The sequence below is a fragment of the Sturnus vulgaris genome, chromosome 2 (assembly GCF_052056855.1).
Source record: "Sturnus vulgaris isolate bStuVul1 chromosome 2, bStuVul1.hap1, whole genome shotgun sequence".
Lineage (NCBI taxonomy): Eukaryota > Metazoa > Chordata > Aves > Passeriformes > Sturnidae > Sturnus > Sturnus vulgaris.
In genome coordinates this window covers 41,691,999-41,712,296 of record NC_142244.1, presented here as the reverse complement: position 1 = coordinate 41,712,296, position 20,298 = coordinate 41,691,999, and the positions used below count along the sequence as shown (strand labels likewise).

Sequence of the window (20,298 nt, the reverse complement as noted above, 5' to 3'; positions counted from 1 at the left end):
GCTTGAGGTTGGAAGGTACCTTTAAAGGTCACATATTTCAACCTGGGACATCTTCAACTGGATCAGGCTGCTTGGAGTCCCATCCAGCCTAACCTTGAATGTTTCCAGGGCTGGGGCACTTACTACCTCTCTGGATGACCTGTACCAGGGCTTACTCATTGTAATCTACTTTCATTTTAACAGAAATGTCTTTCTTTTATTTAGACTGATGTTCTCCCACATTTCCTTCTCTGCCCACCAGCATGGTCCTGTCCACCTGCTGCAGCTCCTGGCATTGGTCCATAACCATCTTCTACCAGCAGGTACTGGGGATTCGGAAGTCACACAATAACATCTGCTCCAGATGTCCATTCTTCACCAGGTTAAATTAGATTAAAACATCAACTTATTAATGAAGATGATACTGCAGAAGAATTTGAAGCTTCTGCTTCAGTTTTGCAGGTAACTTTGCTGCTGGCTCAGTAGGAAATGGCTTCTACCTCCCAGGAATACTGTCACAACTGCAGTATTTTTGGAAAGGAGACAGTTTTTTCACCCTTACAAATGGAAGAAAATCACACATATGCTAAGATGGGCCATGGCTGAAGGATATGCCTCTGAGACAAAAAGAGCCACGTTCACATGCCGAACTTGCTGTTAGGCAGGAGTGGGTACTGAATGTCTACATCCAAACCACTAATCCAGACCCTGGGCTGCTCTTGGATGTTTCCTGTCCTTGTTCCAACCTGGACTTGAAAAATATTTTCCACTAAAAGTGGTAAATTGCCATGAAAAGAGCCCTGTATGATAAACCACCCCATTCTGACAGAATATAATTCCTTGGAGATTTTCCAACCAGCTGTAACACTAACACCACTGGAAAGTCTTTAGGCGTTTCTGCTTGGCTGGAAACAGCAGTTCTGTGGAAATCAATAGCAGATGTTACCCAGTGTGAGATCCACCGAAATAAGTCCAACAGCCCAGGAGTCTGTGCAGCAAAGAGAAATCATCCCATGCCAAACCCACAGTATTGCAACCTCACTGATACACACACACCCTGGACACACCTCACACTCCTTGCTCCCAGACAATCCCTCCTGGTCAAACGAGTTACACGGGTATTTATTTTCCAATACGTTTTCCATTTTCTGGCACTGACTACGCTGGAGAGATAACCTTGAGCAAGCATGACACAATTCCCTGCCAAACGGGAGCAGCTCCCTGGTCAGAAGGAGGTATGGAGCTGCTGATGGGGTTCCATGAAAGGTGAGCAGCTTCAAAAAGTGCAATGGTAGCAGAGGTGTGACCCAGAGGGCCTGAAATTGAGGGGCTGTCCTGCAGGGCTACTGAGTCCCTCTGCCATTATGGAAGGATGCAGCAGAGCCAGGGGTCACCTCGAGGTGCAGAAATCCCTGTGTCAAAAGCTTGGGGTGATCTGGTTAAGGCAGGGACACCTTCCACTAGACCACGCTGATCAAAGCCCCAACCTGACAACTTGACCTTGATCTTTTCCAGTGATGAGGCATCCATAGCTTCTCCAGGCAACCTCTACCCGTGTCACATTTGAGACAGATGCACCCAGCTGCAGGGGTTCCTCTGCCTAAACAGAGGTATCTGCAAAACAGAGGTGCCAGCATCTGGTTAACTCATCACAGGACCTTTATATTTCAGTGGAGTGTAATTACAGTTAGAGAAGGTAGGGAAGTCCAGGGACCAGCTCTGCACAAGAAGGAGTTTGTCCCTGTGAGCCATGAAGAACTGTGCTGCTGTGCTGGGATTTCTGTATGAAAATTGGCTATCATGCTGCACTCCAGTTGCATCTCACTGCATCTCACAAGAATAAAACAGTTCCCTCTCCTGGCACACACAGAGTCGTATTCACTGCACAACACCTCAGCTTTCACCGACTTATTCTGCAGCTTAATTAATTGAGTCTTAAAGTGCTTTAAGAGAGAAAAAGTGTTTAAAAAGCACAAAAGAGCCATTAATATCAGATGTCAAGCTGTTACAAGGAAAAACTGTGCTGCTAGTGTTTTCTTGATTAGTTAGAACACCCTAGGTTGTATTATCTCATTTGCAACTGTGATACAAACTGATACCAGCCTCTCTTAGGAAAAGTCATTTTATTTTGTTGAAGCCATACGTTTCCAAGGATAGAGTAAAGCTCAGGAGCTATAAATCATGCCTAGATAAGAAGAATCTCAAACAGTGGTTTTTTTGCAGGATGTAGCTTGTTCTGTGGTAATTGCAGGACGTTCAAGGCAGATTTCCCACTGCCTGCTCAGACACGCAGCACAGAAGAGAAATGCCAGCTACTGTTCTTAGTATTTAAAATCTGAGCAGGTTAAGACAATTTTAATAATACTGTTGCACATCTGCCCAAATCCTATAGAGCTGCAGTGCCTCAGATTTCAAGGACTGTCCCCTTGCTGTCAGAAGTCATGGCTGCAGCAGAGACATACTGGCCTGAGCTAGGTGGGGTAGAAAGGGTGGTGGCAAATTGACAGTGCAGACCTCCTGGGTGCCTCAGCTTTGCTGCTTATCAGCACATGAGCTCCCACATCACTGAGACTGCAAAGCTGCACCGGAGATGCTGGTGGACCTGGGATGCAGGGGCTACTGGGTTCGGGTGTAGGGAAGCTGCTCTGGGTACAGAGCCCCAGAAAGTGCATGGCTGGCTGCTGTGCAGTGCCACACAGCTAAGCAGGGTCAGAGATAAGGCCACACAGAAGGTGCAATACAGCCGTGGGGGGCAGCTACCCTGTCTCACCGGTGCTTGGGCTGTACTTGAGAGCTGCTGCTATCATACGTGCCTTCAGAGGCTGCTGGGGATCCTGGGCCCCTGTCACCCCATCCTAGTATCCCCTGAGCTTGAGCTGGCTTCTTTCCTGCCTTGACAGCTGCCATGTAGCCCTAGAGGAGTACCAGGATTGAGTGTGCAGATATGCAGAGGTCGTTTGGAGAGCATCCACTGGCTGCTCTCCGCCTGTTAGGAACAGTGACCTTGCCCCTTGCACCCAACATTCCTATAGCAAAACACCACTGACTTTACCCAACTATAACCCTGCAACCCATACTGGTACACAAAACCTGCCTTTCCTTTTGAACAAAGCCAGTTCTGCTTGCAGACAGCCTGTCTTTCTCCATAAACCAGCAGTGGCCCATGAAGGATGAGACAGGGAGTCATCCTCTCTTTCTACTCATGCCACTGCTTCCCCACTTTGTCACCATTGTTGGCATCCCCAGCTTTGCCATTTGCATCACTGCTGAACAGGGTGCCACCTGGCCAGGGTGTGCTGGGCTGGGATGTGCACACACATCTGGTTGCATTGAGCACAGCCCCTGAGCTAAAGAAACAACTCTGTCCCATCATGAACCAGCCAAATCTCCTTTTCCCTCTGAATCCATCCATGCCAGCTCAGCCTTGCTGCAGGCTACATGATGCAGAGAGGCAAAGCTGCCATGTTAGTAACAGAGTTTTCTTCAGCCCAGGACAGGCCACCATCAACACAGCACCACTGAGATGGCAGCATCAGCTTGCTCACTCCTGGGACTCATTATGGGATGCTATGGTAGATCAGGGGTCCACACCAAGCTAGCACTGCAGGGAGAGACACAGATGGGGGTGAAAGGAAGGAGCCATGCATGTAGGACTCCCAAATGCCTCTTGGAGTCCAGCCAAAGTAAATGCTGCTGAGACAGGAAGCCTCCCTCTTGCAGGCAACTGCACCAAGAGATCCAAAGCCCCTTGCTGAGCCAAGTCCCAGGGAAGGGCAGCATTCCTATGCCCTTCTCCAGCAGTGGCAGATGTCTTTGTGCCCCTCATCTGGCTGGAAACACTTGCTGCTCCCCTGCAAAGCCCTGATGTGTGCCCCGGCTCCAGCACTGCAGATGTTGGGGGACATGGCTCATGGTGGCAGAGGGGAGAAGGGGTGAAGAGTGAGCAGAGAGGAAGAGCAGTGCAGAAGAGGAGTTAGTTCCACCTCTGACATTAGTGTCTCTTTGTGCATGGGCTCACCAGGTGGGTCTTCACACAGCAAAGCAAGTGCTGCAGCCCAGGATCCCTCCTGCCTCTCCTCCCACCTGACAGTCCATAGTCCCCTGTGTGCTTCAGCAACAGTCAGCTCTCAAGGGAGACAAGGCAGGTGACAACAGATTTGAATCCAAAAGTGCAACTCTCAGATCTGCTAGGCATTGGAGCAGACACAAGGGCTTCATTCATGGGCTTAGACCTTCAGAGAACACCACATCTTGAAGATTCAGGGCTCTGACCTTCAGTGGTCACCAGACAACAGGGAAGGACTGGGAGAAGATAACCTTGGTATGGCTAAGAAAAAAATGCTTTCCCACCATGCAAAAAAAATGGGCAGTGGTCTTTCCTTGCAGCAAGACCCATGCAATTTCAGGTATCTGGAAAGGCCTGAAGACTATGAGATATATCCAGCTCCATCCCCTCCACCAGTGGGACACCAAAGAAATAGGCAATGCAGCCAACAGCAGGACCTTGCTTCCATTCTACCCTGCTCCCTGCTGTTTCCCAGTCCCAAGTCCTTGCACCCTTGCCTCCCTCTCCTTTTACCAAGTCCCAGCAACCTTCTGTAACTCATGTCCTCCCCTAACCACCACCACCACCTGCTCCTTGGTAGGGGTGGGTTTCTGCAGAGCTCACTGCCGCTGCATAAGCCTCAGTGTCATCATAGCCAGAAAGAAATTGCCTCCTACCACAGTTAATGTGCATTTCCCAGAGGAAGCATCTTGACACCTGCAAATCAGAGAAACTTTGTGGTCTGTGCCGATAAAACCAGAACATTTTACAACAGACAGAACTCGAGTTACAGTGGTGGAGGCCCCGAGCGACATTGCCTTGGCCCTCCTTGTTATTCCCCAGTGAGTTCATTATTATTAATGTCACTACAATAAATACCAGAATGAAATTGACAGCATTTGGCCACATATCTTAAAGCATTGCCCCACTCCTCCTTCATTCCATGTGTTTGCAGCCTTGGTTTCTGTCCCTATCAGTCGTCAGAAGAGCCTTTAGGGACAAACCGTTTGACGATGTGACCAGCTAGGTAATAGAAACCATGCAGAACCGTGGCTGTGGCATCGATGACCAGTGAGAAGGTGCCCCCAATCCCAGTGGCCATGTCTTTTAGGACAGAAGGAATGGCACAGATGGAGTGGTAAGGGAAAGCAGCAAGGTGAAGGACAAACCCCACGGGGATGCTCAGGATCCTGTAGGTGAGGGACAGCACATCTTGAACAATTTGCAGGAAGCCCAGGAAGATGTTGATGATGACCCTCCCAACATCATAGGGGATGCTGATGAGCACCATGCTGACAGCTTTAAGGTAGGACACCATCCCATTCCACAGGCTGTAGACTCCATCCAGAATTGTACCAACAACTCGCTTTACAATAAGCCACAGAATATAAAACACAAACTTCACCAGTTCCACAAAGATGTAGATGAGGAGTTCCAGAAGTTTGATGAAAGGGGTAGCAATGATGCCAGCCACTCTTCTCACCCAGCCACTTTCTTTGGTCTCTTGGTTGTTACTTGTTCCTACTTGCTCTCCAGAGCGGATCTGACTGACAACTTGCAATACTGCTTCTCTTTTCTCCTGGGTTTGTTTGTCTTCCCCACAGCTGCCCTTGAACAAGTGAACTCCTGGTAGAAGCTGCTTCTCCAGTTCTCTCACCGTGAGGTCTGCCAAGCTGTTTTCATCATTGATTTTTTTCACTAATCCCAGGGACCATCCCTCTGGAGCATCACAGCAGGCTGCTAGCCAAAGGCTCTCTGGCACTGACACCTTGCCTTTAACTTGGACACTGGAAGGAATTGCACCTGCAAGGAGATATAGATGATCCATCTTGGAACAGTGAGGGATCAGAGCTTGCTCCACAACCTTCCCAATGTCTCTGTGCCAGCTTTTGCTCAGAGCTGGGCTCAGAGGGACAGCGTTTGTGAGTGTATAAGTAGCCACCTGGAAATCCTCCTCATTAAGCAAACTGGGATTGAGAAGGCCTCTCTCGTAGCCAGAGCCCACGTAGTCTGAGGTCAGGGCTTGATTTGCACCAAGGTTGGCCACAGTGCCACCAATATTGGCTTCATGAACCATTTCATGCAAGTCATTTTCTGGATCATCTATCTGAAAGAGTAGAGAGAGAAGCATTACTGCATGCAACTCACTTTCCTATTAAACAATGTGTAAACTTGGCCTTTATGTATACTTTTCATTAGGACTACTTGTACATGCTTTGGATTATATCCTGCACCCTCTCCTTACTTTCCTTGAGGTGCTTCAGAGAAGTGTATTCTCTATTTAGCTTCTCTGCCAATCACATTGGTTTAGGCTCCAAAGGACATTTGCAGCTCTCCAGTCTGCTGCATAGCACAGAAATCAAAATCTCACCAGGTACCATATACCAAGTCTCTAGCTTGCAATTTGTCCTAAAAGAGATTTTTAAGACCAATAGATGGGTCTTAGATGGCTAGATTCAGGGTCATGTTTCCACCTCCTACTGTGGTCATACCTGCAGTTTATTTAAGAACTTAACCATAGTATTTTAAGCCCCCCTGAACTTTCAAACCCAAGCCATGGGGAAAGAAAAAAACCAAACAAGCCATAAGATGTCTAGAGAAGGCATTTACTTCTCACCATTTATTGTGTAAGGAGCAAGAATGAAGTCAGACATCATGTCAGGTGACCTGAACTACCCCACCTTGAACAGGAGACATAGCAGTGAGCTCCTAGGGCTGCAGGGCTGGTCATCAGTAACCTGACCCTCATGTCATTAATAATCTGAACCTCATCCTTAATGACCACAAAGCTCCTGGTGTAACAGGGGTGAGGGTGCCATCACCCAAGGTCCTCGATGGAATCTGTGCTACCTGCTTGTGTCTGTGGTTCCCATGCAGTGGAGCCAGAGGTAGCAATTACTGCAGTGGGAATTTGTCCTGGAGCCATGCAGGAGGGAAGGGGACAGGCAGAGGTGGTAAAGACCAGTGGGAGGAGCAGCACTAAATGTCAGGGTGTGTTTAGGTCTTTCTCAGGTGGCCACAGCTCTGTCTGATCCATAGTCATTCCTACTGATACTGCTTGCAGCCTCTCCAGAGGGCTGTGTCAAATTGTCATTTTGTCCCTCAAATTAGAGAGTGAACATGTTAGAAGAAGTTCAGGGGTGGCAGACGATCTCTGGCAGCCACTGCCCTCTCTAGGCTCTGTGGCCCTCAGGTCCCAGCACTGTGCTGGCCCAATTAAACCTTCTTCCTTTGCCCCCAGCCTATAAATTGTTTACTGCACTATCTAATAGGCACTTTGGAGACATCTAAGGCAGACAGTTCATTGTCTACCTTGAATCATTGCCAGGTCATCCATCCCTGTCTCTTGACCACCCTGCACGCACTTGGACAGATATCCAACTATGTCCTTGCAACCTTACACAGAGTTTGCATTCTCTTAGTGCCACATCACATCCTCACAGCTCTGCACCAGCCCGTGCTGAGGGTCAGGGTGAAAGGGCCAGTGTCAGCACCTGTCCATGATCCTCACCTGGGAACTGAGCTCTGGCTGCTGGCTGCAGGAACTGAGTTCCTGCATCAGCCAAACCCCTGCAGTCAAGGTGCAGGGCTCCCTCTGCACCAAACCTGGTTGCAGTGCCAAGCCTGGCCATTGCAGAGGGCTGCATTGCCCTACCTCCTGCTAAGGAGGGTTCTTGCTCTTTTTTTTGGTGCTTATTGCTTCAGGACTGGGAGGATCATAGCGAGTTCTGCGTGCTGATGCACAAGTCACAGCTTTTTCTAAATGCACTGCTTAAAAAAGACTTATTCTGCATTTCTACTACCTTATTCTGCTCCTCTTGCTCAGTCACCTCAAACAACAGGCTGCAGCTGGCTGATGAGGCCAGATATTTTGCATTCCACAAAATTGCCTTTTCCTGCCCCCCCTTCCCTTGGCATTCTCCCCTTTTGATGAGATGATGGTGTGCCACGGGACAAGGGATGCACCCAGTGTGTTTAATTGCACAGAAGAGTGATGGGGATTGGGCATAGATGTGAGGCTGTGCCTGGGAACTGTCGTTAATGTCCTTAATGCTATGACCCTATGGAGTTTTACACCCTCTCAGAGACTCATCCCATCTCACACCCATGGTGAGTGTTGCCATACCACAAGGACACATAAACCGAAGATGGATGAGCTCTGCCTCTTGGCAGAAATTGCCAACCTACACGAAGCAGAATAAACCTAATTTCTCTCTCCCTATGAGCTGCTGCAAGCAAACCTTGAGGAACCTATCAATAAAATATGTCCCTGGTTACCTGTTTGCAGACCTTTGCACATACTATCAAGATTGTTTGGGTGCAATTAAAAATAATTGATAAAAATGCAGCTGTGTGCTGTTCATGTGTAAGGCTCTGACATCACCTAAACTATGCTTATAATAATTCTTGTTATGGTTTGTAATAACTAATGCGTACCTGAGGTTTTCATGCTTCCTACAGCTCAGGCCCAAAGGCAGGCCACTGCATCAGCACTGCATCTAATCTGCGTTGCAAGATACCTTTCCTCCCTGCTTCAAAAACCTTCTGGCTTGTGTCACCCCAAAACTTACCTGTGTTCATGGAGCCAGCCATGAAGCCACCTGTCCAAATAACCTGGAACAGCTCAGGGCAAAATCCAAGTAGACGGTAAACTCCTTATCATAGAATGGAGATTTAAAAACAACTTACGTGCCTGAAGCCTGTATGATGTTAGCACATAACAATATTGACGTGTGTCATTAAGTGGAGGGTGCAGTTTCACAGATGGGACAGAGGCAGAGGGGGATTAAAAGTATGGTAACACACAGTTATTAGGGCAGGCAGCTTCCATTGAGTTTGGTCATTTAACAAGGCAGGACACTGGCACTCTCCACCTTCCTCACCCTGGTATGTAGGATCTCTGAACTTCAGCTTCCCTCTCAGGCACCCTTACACCTTTGACTGAAGTGGAAATGTTTGATCCAACCTTAGTGTGGGATTCCATAGCTCAGTGCATCTTACGCTGAAGTTTCTGTAGTAGGAACACTCACAAGTGGCTCTAGAAGTGCCTGTTCTCTTAACTCTCTACCAAAAGAGATTTCAAGAGCAGCTCGAAGGTAGCTGCACTATAGCTGGGCAAGAATCCCACCTTGGTCGTCTGCCTGGTGGTAGCCATTAACCAAATGAAAACATACGGTAATTCATCCAGCCCCTCATAAATGAGAATGGAAAAAGCAACTCTGGAGTTTTCCATCTCTCTCTAAACTACACAAAGAATCACACAGATTTTCAGACAATCAAAATGGAATGAGATAAAAGACACCAACCTAAGTGACTTGTTCTCAACCCCTAGGAAATCTGTGTCAGAGCAGGTTTTCAGACCTGCACCTGGGGGAGTCCCATCAGTACCCTGCTCATCAGCCTACCCTTCCTGCTCTCTAATTTTTCACTAATTGCTGAATTAATTCATTGTTTCCAGCTGCCAATCCGCAGTGGGTGGCACTGACATTCCACACACTTCTCACCCAATTACTTCCTCTGTGCTACATTTGGCATTTGTTTCTCAGGCAGACATTCCTGAGGGAGTGAGATGGTGCCCTCACCACTTACATCATTATTCCCCCAAAAAAGCATATGACAACCTTGAGGCCCTCACTGGAGTGCTGAGAGTGTTTTTGTAGTGATTTCTTTCCGTTTGCTGTGTGTCTGTATCTCCATGTGCAGCTGAGCCAGCTCATACCCAGCTATCCCTGTATTGGCAAGGAAATTACCCAGAAAATCGATGATATGAGTTCACTGGGCTGTGCTGCAGAGCAGGTGTTGCTAAGGGTTCCCTTCAGCAGCCATCTGACCTAGCCGTGGTAGAACACGCATAATGGGTGTGAAAGCTCTTCCTCACTCTCTCCTCCAAGTGGCAGTGTCTGAGAGGGCTGGATGCACTTACTTCTTGAATTATAGGAATTCTTCATATTCTTGATTTCTTCTCCTTACCATATTCTTATGCAGGTTTTGTTTTGTTTTGTTTTTTGTCCTAGTACTTTTCTGTCTCAGTAAGAAGTTCTTCCAGGGAAGAACTAACTAACTAACTAACTAACTAACTAACTAACTAACTAACTAACTAACTAACTAACTAACTCCTGTCTTTGAGACATCTGCATTTCCCTAGTGGATGAACTATTGTCAGCCTGTGAGGCTGCTCTGGAGAAGCCACAGCAAATAAAGGTAGCACCTGCCCTGTTATTTCTGAGGCTGCAGAAGGTTTTGCTTTGGGACTCTGGAGTGCTGGCAGGAACCAAGAGAAGATGAGGGGTCAAAAGGGATGGAGCAGGAAGAGCAGAGAAGCCAGCTAAAGGGAGGTCTAGGGGAATCAAAGTTACTGGGCAGGGGGTAGGCTGCCCACTTCTCCATGGCAGGAACAGCTCCTGAGCCTACCTAGGTAGGCTGGGAGAGATGAACCACAAGAAGCAGGAGGAGATATGGGGGCTAGAGGTGATGAAGGGTGTCACTGGCCAAGGCAAATAGGAAACTTTACCTTGCTGCCTCCATGGCACTGACCAAAGATTCTTGCCAGCCTAGGCCCCCTTTGCACTTTAAAAATCTGCCACCCTTCCACAACTCAGTAATGACAGAGTCTGCAAAAGGTTTCCTCTATTTTAAAATGGCAAGCTCCCACAGCTTTCCTGTGAAGTGGAAGGAGCTCAGATCAAATGGTCCTTAGAAACTCCTGCAACTCAAAACTCAGCCCAGAGAGCCAGAAGACAGTCCAGGCTGAATATAACCACTTAATATCTCCTATCTTCAATGCTTGTGGCCTTGTGACCTTAGTATCTCATCATCACACATGAGAAAAATAAGCACAGCTTTCTCCTGGCAGAGGGGTGAGCTTTGATTGTGGCAACATCCAGTAGCTGTGGGGCCACACTCCTAGCACACTGTTCTGACACTGCAGCCATTCCTGCCCTAACAAAGCACCCTTACACACTGACAATCTTTCCTGAGCTCAACATATGGGGTAGCTTGATGTTGCTACAATATTCCTCATTATCACTGCTGAAAAATCTAAAATATGGGGAGGGAAAAAAGGAGACCTAAAGTTCTCTTAGGGCACCACCAGTTTTTAAAGGATTTCCTTTAAATTGAACAGCCTGAAGGCCTTGCTTAAACACGCCAAGCGTCAGGGAAGAGAAAAAACACTGAGGCTCTGGTAAAATTAATTTTATACTGCATACTTCTGACCTGACTGAAGCCTGCACGCCCCAGGACACAGCAACTCATTTTCCTACCTCAGTCTGCAACACTGGGACACACTGAAAAGCTGCAGCATCAACTTGGTGAACCACAAATGGATGCTTTATCTCTGCTCAGTGAAGCTAGAGAACCCCTATCAACACTGTGATCATACTGGCAACAGAACAAACTTGAACTTGACACTGCGATGTTTAACCCACCAGCAGCGCTCCCTGCCCACAAGAGCTGGCTAGGCAGGACAAACACATCACTGGTGTCAGAGAGGGCTTTCCTCTCTCTCCCCTGCCACTGCACACTCATGCAGCAGCCTCTCAGTTTTCGTTATAAATTCCCTGGGACAAGAAACTATTTGTTTGCACACTTCCAAGCACAAAAATAAGTTCTGCTCCTGCTAAATTCATACCAACAAAAGTTCAACAAGCAGAGTTCCTGCCTCCTTTGCAAAATTCTAGTCCCAGCTTCACCCCATAGGAAATGTTCTCCAGGAATAGTTGCTTTACAGCAAAGGAAAAGCCGCCTTACCTGTGTCTCAACCAGCCAGCTCTCCTCCTCACTTTGAGCTGGCTTTGTAAACTTAAAAGCTGAATAAAGAGGGATTTTGTCCTTAGTACTGTAGAGGGTTGCAAAGCGTGGCTCTTTGTTGTACTGCTGACAGATTTTCACATGGAACGGCTCCGTAAATCCTTCGGGTGGGACTTGTCCAGGGAAGAACACGTTACATTCGGCAAAACCAGTTTCATCCTCTCTGACAACTCTGCCCTGGGAAAAGCCTGGGAAAACTGAGATGCAAAGCAAGAATACAATTGACGTCTTCATGGTCCACTCCCTGGAGCCGAGGGAAGCCCCCTCTGCCTCCGCTGGGTACGGCGAAGGACCAGAGTCCATGCAGCAGCGAAGCCAGAGAGCGTCTGGAATTCGGGTGTAGCGTGCGAGGGAAATGAAACACGAAACCACAGCCGATCCCTTCGGGGAGCCAGCGCGTTCTGCAGGCAGCACGTTGTGAAACCGAACGTGCGCCAGGCTGCTCTGACACACGCTGCGGACGCCAGCTGCCCCCGGGAGGTGATGCCAAGCAACCTGAAATCATCAGGGCTCCTTGGGAAGAGGAGGAGGGACGCCTATGGCAGCGGCAGGGCTGGAGCTGAGCAGCACCGGCTGTCCAGGCTGGGGCTCAGCGCCGGCGGGGGTGTGGTGTGCTGCATTGCAGCAGTCCCCGGCAGGAATTTTGGCTGACACAGCCAGAAGTGTTCCTGAGGCTGTCAGAAGAGATGCTGCAAAGTCAGATTCACCACCCCAAAGAAGGTATTAGCTGTCCTCTCCAGCTGTGAGCCCGGCCAAAGGAGAGGAAGAGAAAGAAGAGAGGTGGCAACACTGGAGCTGCTGGGAACCCCCTTTGACCCTTTTTGGGGTGTCTGTCATCACTTTTGCCGCCACATACTGCTTAGATGCTTGGGAAAGGGATTCACCTTCCATCTCTCCTGGCGCTGTATGGGCAATTCAAAACCCTCCAGTATGACCTCATCTTGGGAGACCCTCTCTCAGCAGAGATGAGCAAAAGGCAGAAGGCTGAAGAGCCTTGGATCACATACCCCTAATCAGCATCCTCTACAGAACATTTTGGCCAAACCTATGGAACCGCAAAAAAGGGAAATGAAGCTTCTCCTCTGAGTTTATGTTCAGCAGAGTAACCATCCACCCAATAAACAGCTGCCTGTGATGCCTTGGCTACTGCTGGGTAAAAACAGATTCCTTTGGTGACTGGGAAAATTAATGTTTTCAAAATAGTGGAGATGGAAAGGAGATTACAGAGCAGTACCTTGGAGTCCAGAAAAAGTAGTATTTTCCCACCCAAGAAGTGAGATGTGATCAGCTTTAGATTGTTTTTTAGATTGTTGGCAACAATCTAAAAAAATCCTAGATGCCAATAGGGCATAAGTATAATACAATTCCATAATTCTTCTATAATACAATTTCCAAGCCAAAAACCTCCCAAGTGCTACCATTCCACAGGTACTTTGCAAACAAGGTAGGATCATGTCCGTATTGAAAATGATGAAGTGGGACAGTGAGTGGTTAAAGTGCCTGCCCAAGGTCAGAGAAGGAGTCTGTGAAAGGCTAAAAATAGACTGCACTGTATGACTATCATTCCTCTATTCAGGGATGACTTCTGGAAGTATCAAGACATGGAAATACGTCAACACCTCTTGGTATGGTGATATCAGCTAGGGGAGACAGAGGCAGGCTGGGCAGGCTGGGGAACAACAGGAAATGTAATAAGTGGTCTTGGGTTTGGTCCAGGCAAATGACTGGTCACCCAGCCCTGCCAGAAAGAGTTAGTCATGTTCAGGAAAGGTGATGGAAAGGAAAGCACAGACATAAAATTCCATTTTCCTAGATGTAAAAAAGGCTCCTGGAAAATCAAGAACTGAAGCTGAACCTTTGCTGTTAGGTGTTTCTCTGATCCCAGACTTGCAATTACCTGGACAGCAGAAAAAGTATTTTCATAAGCACGGTAAGCCCTGCTACTCAGGCAAAGCTAGGTCAGACCATGAATTTGAACACCCCACTTCAAGGCTGACATGCATTACCTCAGGATGGGCATGGTCCCGATCCAATGGAAAGGCAGTATGAAGTATCTCAAGATGTGCATGACAACAGGCACTAGCACGCTGAACAGATCAATGTTTTCCACCAGGAAAGATCTGCCTTTGTCCTAGACCTGTGAATCAACTTCTTGCCTCAAAGTGGCAACTCTGTCTCATCAGGTGTACAGCGCCAAGTTGTCTTCTGAGCCTCAATGGTTTTTATGGGCTTTTGGGAAACTGAGGGGTTCTTTCCTTTCAGGGTGTGAGGCTGGGGTCTGTCTGCCAATTTAGCTCTGCATGTACCAGAAAACAGATAAACCTGACTGAAGAGCAGGAGTTTCAGGTTTTCATCTCCTATGAGGAGCATCAGTTCAAAGCCAGCATGGAGTTCCACTCCTCTGCTCCCAGTTCGATTGTCCAAGCAAGGTGCCTTTCCAGTTTCAAATTAAAGATAGCTGTTGTGAGCCTTGAACACAGAACTGTGTATTTTTTTCTCTTGCTAACATCACTATTACTAAAGGGACTAGTGCCATCATTATGCTAGTGCACTCACTGTGCTGAAAAGATAAAGGCAAAAAGACTGCTCTGCCCTAGGAAGGTTACATTCTCAGCCAAGGAACCACAGACAGAGGACTCAAACACAGGGAGATGGAGCTGGCCAGAGGTTTTGATGAGTCAGTGCTGCAGTAGCTTATCTGCTGTCAGATGCTTTTATAGGCATCACAGGGAGTGATGCCTATAGGCAGTGATAGGGAGCAATGCTTATAGGGGCTGATGCCAAAAGGAGTATTAAGATCAGATTCAAAACAGCCCTAAGGCTATTGATGTGAGCAGAAGGGTTCTGGAAAAATACACATTGGGATGGCAACGGGCAGTGTGAGCTGGTGGTGTCAGCATGAACGGTGGCAGCAGTGTGGCCTTACAAGACCTGGGGCTGCCTTCTCCAAACCTATCAAGGGGTGACAGTGAAATAAGCTGAACAGTGTCAACAGTGCAGGAAAGAACCTGATGTTTCATGTAATGGAGCAGAGGGAACCCAGGGAGGATGCAGAGTGATGTGGCCAAAGGGACACATGAGAAAAGTGATCATAGAATCACAGAATATCCCAAGTTGGAAGGGACACACAAGGATCATCGAGTCCAACTCCTGGCCCTGCACAGGATGCCCCAGGAGTCACATCACGTGCCTGAGAGCACTGTCCAAACACTTCCTGAACTGTCAGGTTGGTGCTGTGACCACTGCCCTGGGGAGCCTGTTCCAGTGCCTAACCACACTCCTGGTGAAGAACCTTTTCCTGATGCCCAACCTAAACCTCCCCTGACTCAGCTTCAGGCCATTCCCTCAGATTCTGTCACTGGTCACCACAGAGAAGAGATCAGTGCCTGCCCCTCCACTTCCCCCCATGAGGAAGCTGATCACTCAGTGGCAGGCAGAGGTGCGTGGGAGAGAAGAGAGGCTGTAGACAACAAACTGTATAGACACAGAATTTGCAAACCATGACAGTGGTAAAGTGTGTTGGGGAAAATTAAGAGAGGTTGGAGAGAAGGAAGGGCAAGAAAAGAGGTAAAGATCCAGAAAATTATATTGACCAGCAGGAAAAGGAAGATATTGGGCAAAAATTAGAGTTGAGGAGGATTTGCATTCCTGAAAATCTGGGGTGCTAAGAAAAGGTGAAGAAGGAAAACAAATGGAAATAGGTGTGAGGAAACCGAGGAGGCGGGTTGTGACAGGTCAAGTGAGATGATGTGAGAAATCTGAGGAAAGTCTCTTGTGATAAGAAAAAGAGGAGAAAGTATGAGGAGGAATGGGGGAAGGGAGAATGAAAGGTTTAAATCCATCTTCATTGACTTGACATAGATGACCAGTCTTTCTGTTCTCCAAGGGTCACAAGCATCAAGAACAATGTCTCAAAAGGAACACCTCCCTGCAAAACAAACCTGAAAAGCATGTCAGCATCCAAACTCTCTAGCCATTAAGAAGCTGCCAGGCTTGTCTGTCTGCTTTCCCACACTTCTTCTCCAGCCCTGTCTCTGTTCACACGACTGACACTGGATTTGCTACAAATAGAAAATCTATCCCCTCACATGCTTGACCCCTCTACCCTAGTCTTTCAAAACATTCTTGACTCCAAATATTTTTCCAGGCTGGATCTCCAGTCTCCTATCATGGCCTCTGTGAGACTCCAGTGTTGTGTGTGACTGTCTCTTTCTCCAGTGAAGAAAAGGAAGAACACAGTGTCTCCAGGGGCAAGAAGTCTCATGAGAGAGACACCATTTTTTACAGTAGGCATACCAAGCTTGGACTTGGAGTTCAACAGTGCCAGCAGACATGCCATGGCATGTCAGAGAGCACATCTGCCTCCTCACTGTCTCATGGGGAAACAGTCTCTTTTTAAAATTAGTTTAAAAACTTGCTCTGGGAAGAGAGCCCAGTGCTGAGCTACAGCGAAAAGCAAGAGTGAAAAAAATTTTCCTATTGTAATTAAGAAATTCAAGGGCAAGGGGAGGGGGTGGGCAGAAGGGCTTAAAAATACATTTTTGGGATTTTGATTCCCACCTAAAATGATGTTTTGATGCCAGTCTCTGCTGCCTTTTGTCTTTACACCTTGCCCACCATGTCCCTGCTGGTGAGGAATGGCCCTCCACTGGCAGTGCTGCTTTGTTGCTCAACTCTGCCATGATGCTCACTAGCAGTGGTGGCCTGTGAGAGGCCATGAACTGCCTCAGACTGCCAGGGATGCTGATCTGACTCCTCTGCTTCTTCACTTGCATTTTCTCCTGTCCAGGCTCAGTGTCCACTCACAGCAGACAGTGGATGCCCTGAAGTGGTGTCACAGCTGAAATCAGAAGAGAGAAAGGGCATGAAGTTTTAAACAAAAAATTATAGAGGAGGCTGTCCATGGTGTACAATCAGAGGAAAAGGGTGGCAGCTGGAAGAGTGAAGCACCCAAACTGTTTTATGGACGTTAACACCATTAGGACAGAGACATATTCTCATTTTGTACAAAAACTTGCACAGTGGAATTCTGACAGGCACTTTGTCATGAACCATGAAGTATAAATGCAAAGCATAAATACTGAATACAATTAATAAAATCCAGGCTGCGTCCTTTGGCATTTTATCACAGTCTTCATACCCAAGAGATCTCTGTTAATCTTCAGACTGTTTAAAAGAAGCACAATGACGATCCCATGCTAGACAGCAAAAGCAGGATGGATGTAGATTAGCAGTATAAGGCAGTGTTTCTAATAGTGCAAATGATTATCTGTCAAAATGAGCTATTTAGAGATGTGCTGAAAGCTCCAGTACCTCCATTCTTTAAATTAGGAGGTGCTTTTTAACATGATAACAACTAAAACAAAGGAGTTGATGTTTCAACTGTAATGGCCTTTGTTTTAGACTGTCAATTAGTCAGAGCCACAACAGGTCTGACACACCTTAAATCTGTTTTGGACAAGGAAGTTATCCACTTACATGCTTTTCTTCTAGGTATTAATATTGATTTTTTACTATTTGTTTTATTTTATATTTTCAAAAGAGCAGTGTGATTCAGTCAATGCTGAGAGCTTGCTGTGCTACATGCTGCCTAAAACAAGGCGTGACACAGCTCCTGACAGTCTGCACTGACAAAAGACTGGTGAGTGGGAAGAAAATTAGAGGTACAGGCTTGTTAGGCTTGCATCATCTTCAGAGGAGGGAAGGAGAAACCCATAACCCTTGAGAAAGCTAAACCTGCTGGTGGGACCCAGAACCTCTAATCAAGAGGCAAGATAGTAGCCCCACCCAGGACTGTCTGTCTCCAGAAACACCACTGTATTTTCGAACCAAGGAGTAGTAGGAGGAGTGACATGTTCTGCATTGAAGGTTTGGCCAGACCTGATAGATGGATATGCAGTTCCAGAACCCTCTGTGCCACTCAGATTGGCAGTGGAGATGCCCCTATGGAGCCCAGTCATCTCAACAGCCAAAGTAGAGAGGCAGGCACCACAAGGCTCTGACTTGCATAATTCTACATGGCCAGGTGAGGACGAGATGGCATCCTACAAACGTACCTCTGTCTCTGCACCAGCTTTAAAGTGAACCCAGGATGTCCACAGATGGTCAGACAAAGCTCAGGCAGGATCTAATGTACTTCTGCCACCACAGAAACTTAGCCCATGAAAAATTAAGTGCATTGGCTGTGTGAGAGAAGAGCGAGCAGCTCTTTCTCCATTCTCATTTCAGGCCTTGGCTTGCTACTGAAATACATAATGCAACTGCTCTAGGCATAAACATAATATCATATTTTCCACATATGTTGGTTCTTGGCCAGCCCTGCCTAGGGAAAAATTCAGATCTGAAAAACACAATCGCCAGTCCCAGGATCCTGTCACAACCATGAGTATAGGGCTCAGATTGTGCCCTTAGAGTTCACAGAATAGCATCAGTCCATGACAGGACAGGGTATTTCCTCTAAAACAAAAAAGCAGCAGCACTTTTAGTCATACTGACACCAGGGTGGAAGGAAGTACTGGCCTCAAATTAGACCTCTAAACAAACAGGTGGCTGGTTGGGATTGCAGGTTAAATTACAAGTGCAAAACCCAAAGTCCCTGAGGAAAGGTAACTTTGTCTCTCTCCCTCTCAAGCTCAGTTCAGCATCTAGGAAATTGTGGTTTAGATGATATCTCCATCAGGAGGTAGAAGAGGTTTGGCCTGAACTGTCTCACGCCTGGAAGAGCCAGTGACAGGAGTCACTGTTCTGCTGTCCTGGGCTGCTTGCCACCGAACTTTGCACAAATGGTCAGGAGAATCACCACCTTTTTGTCCTTTAGTTCTGTAGTGAAAGCACAAGAGCAAGAGTCTCACAGTCCAGCCTGGATCACTCTGCTTACAGTCCCTCTGAGCAGCAGCCCCTGTGCCTGTGCCAGGACATAGTGCTCTCAATCTCCTCTGTGCAGCAGCCAAAGGAACCAGGACTCCCTTGAGAGCACCACAGCCTTCTAACCTCCCTCCAGCACAAGGCCTGCATAACCACTCCACTAACTGACCATCCTTACATCTGATGGGAAATCCTTTGAAGTCTACCAAGCACGGACTACAGAGCTCATAGCTGATAGAGACTGCAGGAGCTGGAATTGCTGGAGTAGGCAGGCTCCAGCACAATGAAAACTTGAAGGCGGGAGAGATGTAAATAGTGAGGCACATTCATCACACGCCAAACATTCCTTTTGCAAGCCCTACCCCCACAGGCACCAGCTCTGTCGGTCTTCCCTCCACAGCTGCTCATGAACTGCTGTGCTCTGCTGGGTGAGACTCCCCACCAGTGGGATGCAGCACCTTGCACAGGTCCAGGACTCCTCCCTCTATTCCTGCTTAAATTTTTACCGAGGATAGCAAAGCCAAGTCATTAGGGGCACAGTAAGATAGTACTGGATAGGAGCAATGAGGTCAAGCTGCTCAATGTGCATGTTTTTGCCAGGACAGACACGAGATATGGCTGCTTTCACCACGCTCATGGCAGGCAACTGGACAAGAACAGGAAAAGGGAGGGAAATGCATCCAGGAAAGCCTGGATGCAATTACTAATCCTCAATAGCAACGATACAGAAACAGGCAGTGTCGTGCCAAGATGAGGCATGTCTGCAGAGGAGTTTGCAGCACACACACCTTCTTGATGTGTCCCAAGTCTTCGGGGGAGCATGCAATGCCCCGTTCAAAAGGCCTCCTGCTTACACTCATGGTGGAGGCTCCAAGTTCAGCTGAAGGAACTGGCCACCAGAAATCCTGAACCAACCAATTCTGCTAATCGTGGTTTTATACTCCTAACCAGCATTAACCACTTCAACTGAACCCCTCCCGTCTTTCTGCACAAATCAAAAAGCAGAGATTAAAACCCAGGAAGGGAACAAATTCTGCCAGGATGGTGTCATCCATAAGTGGCCTCAGTCAAGATTACTGATCTTGTAGGAGAAACCTGCTTTATCCTTAGTCTGAGTCCCACAGCAGGACCCAGTTTACAAACAGAGGTGATGGTTCTGATGGGAAAAATAAATGTCAAAGCCCTATGGACTTTTTAATATAGAAAACCAAATATCAGAACCTGCTTTTAAATGGGACATTACATCTATAAATCACAAAAACCTTTAATCCCTTATTTGTGGTTTTATAAAAAGGGAAATGCACAAGACTTGAGGAGAGTGGGTGACTTTGTGAAGGTCCCCTGGCTAGTGGCAGTGCTAGGAAGAAAATGACAGTTGCGTGAGTGCCAGCCCTCTGCACTGACACAGTTCCTCAAAAGCAAAAGGCTCCCTTGAGGACTCAGCAGCTAAAATACTGTGAATTTGCAATCAAGAACTAAAAGAAAAACAACCTGGTTGATCCCACTTGTGGGATTGTATTTCAAGCTCTTGTTCTTTGTTTCCATCTGAATCAGAATAAACTCACTTCAGCCCACGTCTGAAAGAAACAATGTGGTTGGTT

At 47.4% G+C, this 20,298-nt stretch overlaps 1 protein-coding gene across 1 annotated transcript; it reads right to left on the bottom strand.

Moving 5' to 3' along the window:
* Window positions 1–4,765: 4,765 nt before the first annotated feature.
* Window positions 4,766–12,427, bottom strand: ENDOD1 (endonuclease domain containing 1). The gene is made up of 2 exons (XM_014877575.2): window positions 11,774–12,427; window positions 4,766–6,131 (listed from the first exon to the last, which is right to left on the bottom strand). The coding sequence occupies exons 1-2, from the start codon at window positions 12,134–12,136 to the stop codon at window positions 4,998–5,000; spliced, it is 1,497 nt and encodes a 498-aa protein (XP_014733061.2). The 5' UTR covers window positions 12,137–12,427; the 3' UTR covers window positions 4,766–4,997.
* Window positions 12,428–20,298: the final 7,871 nt, after the last annotated feature.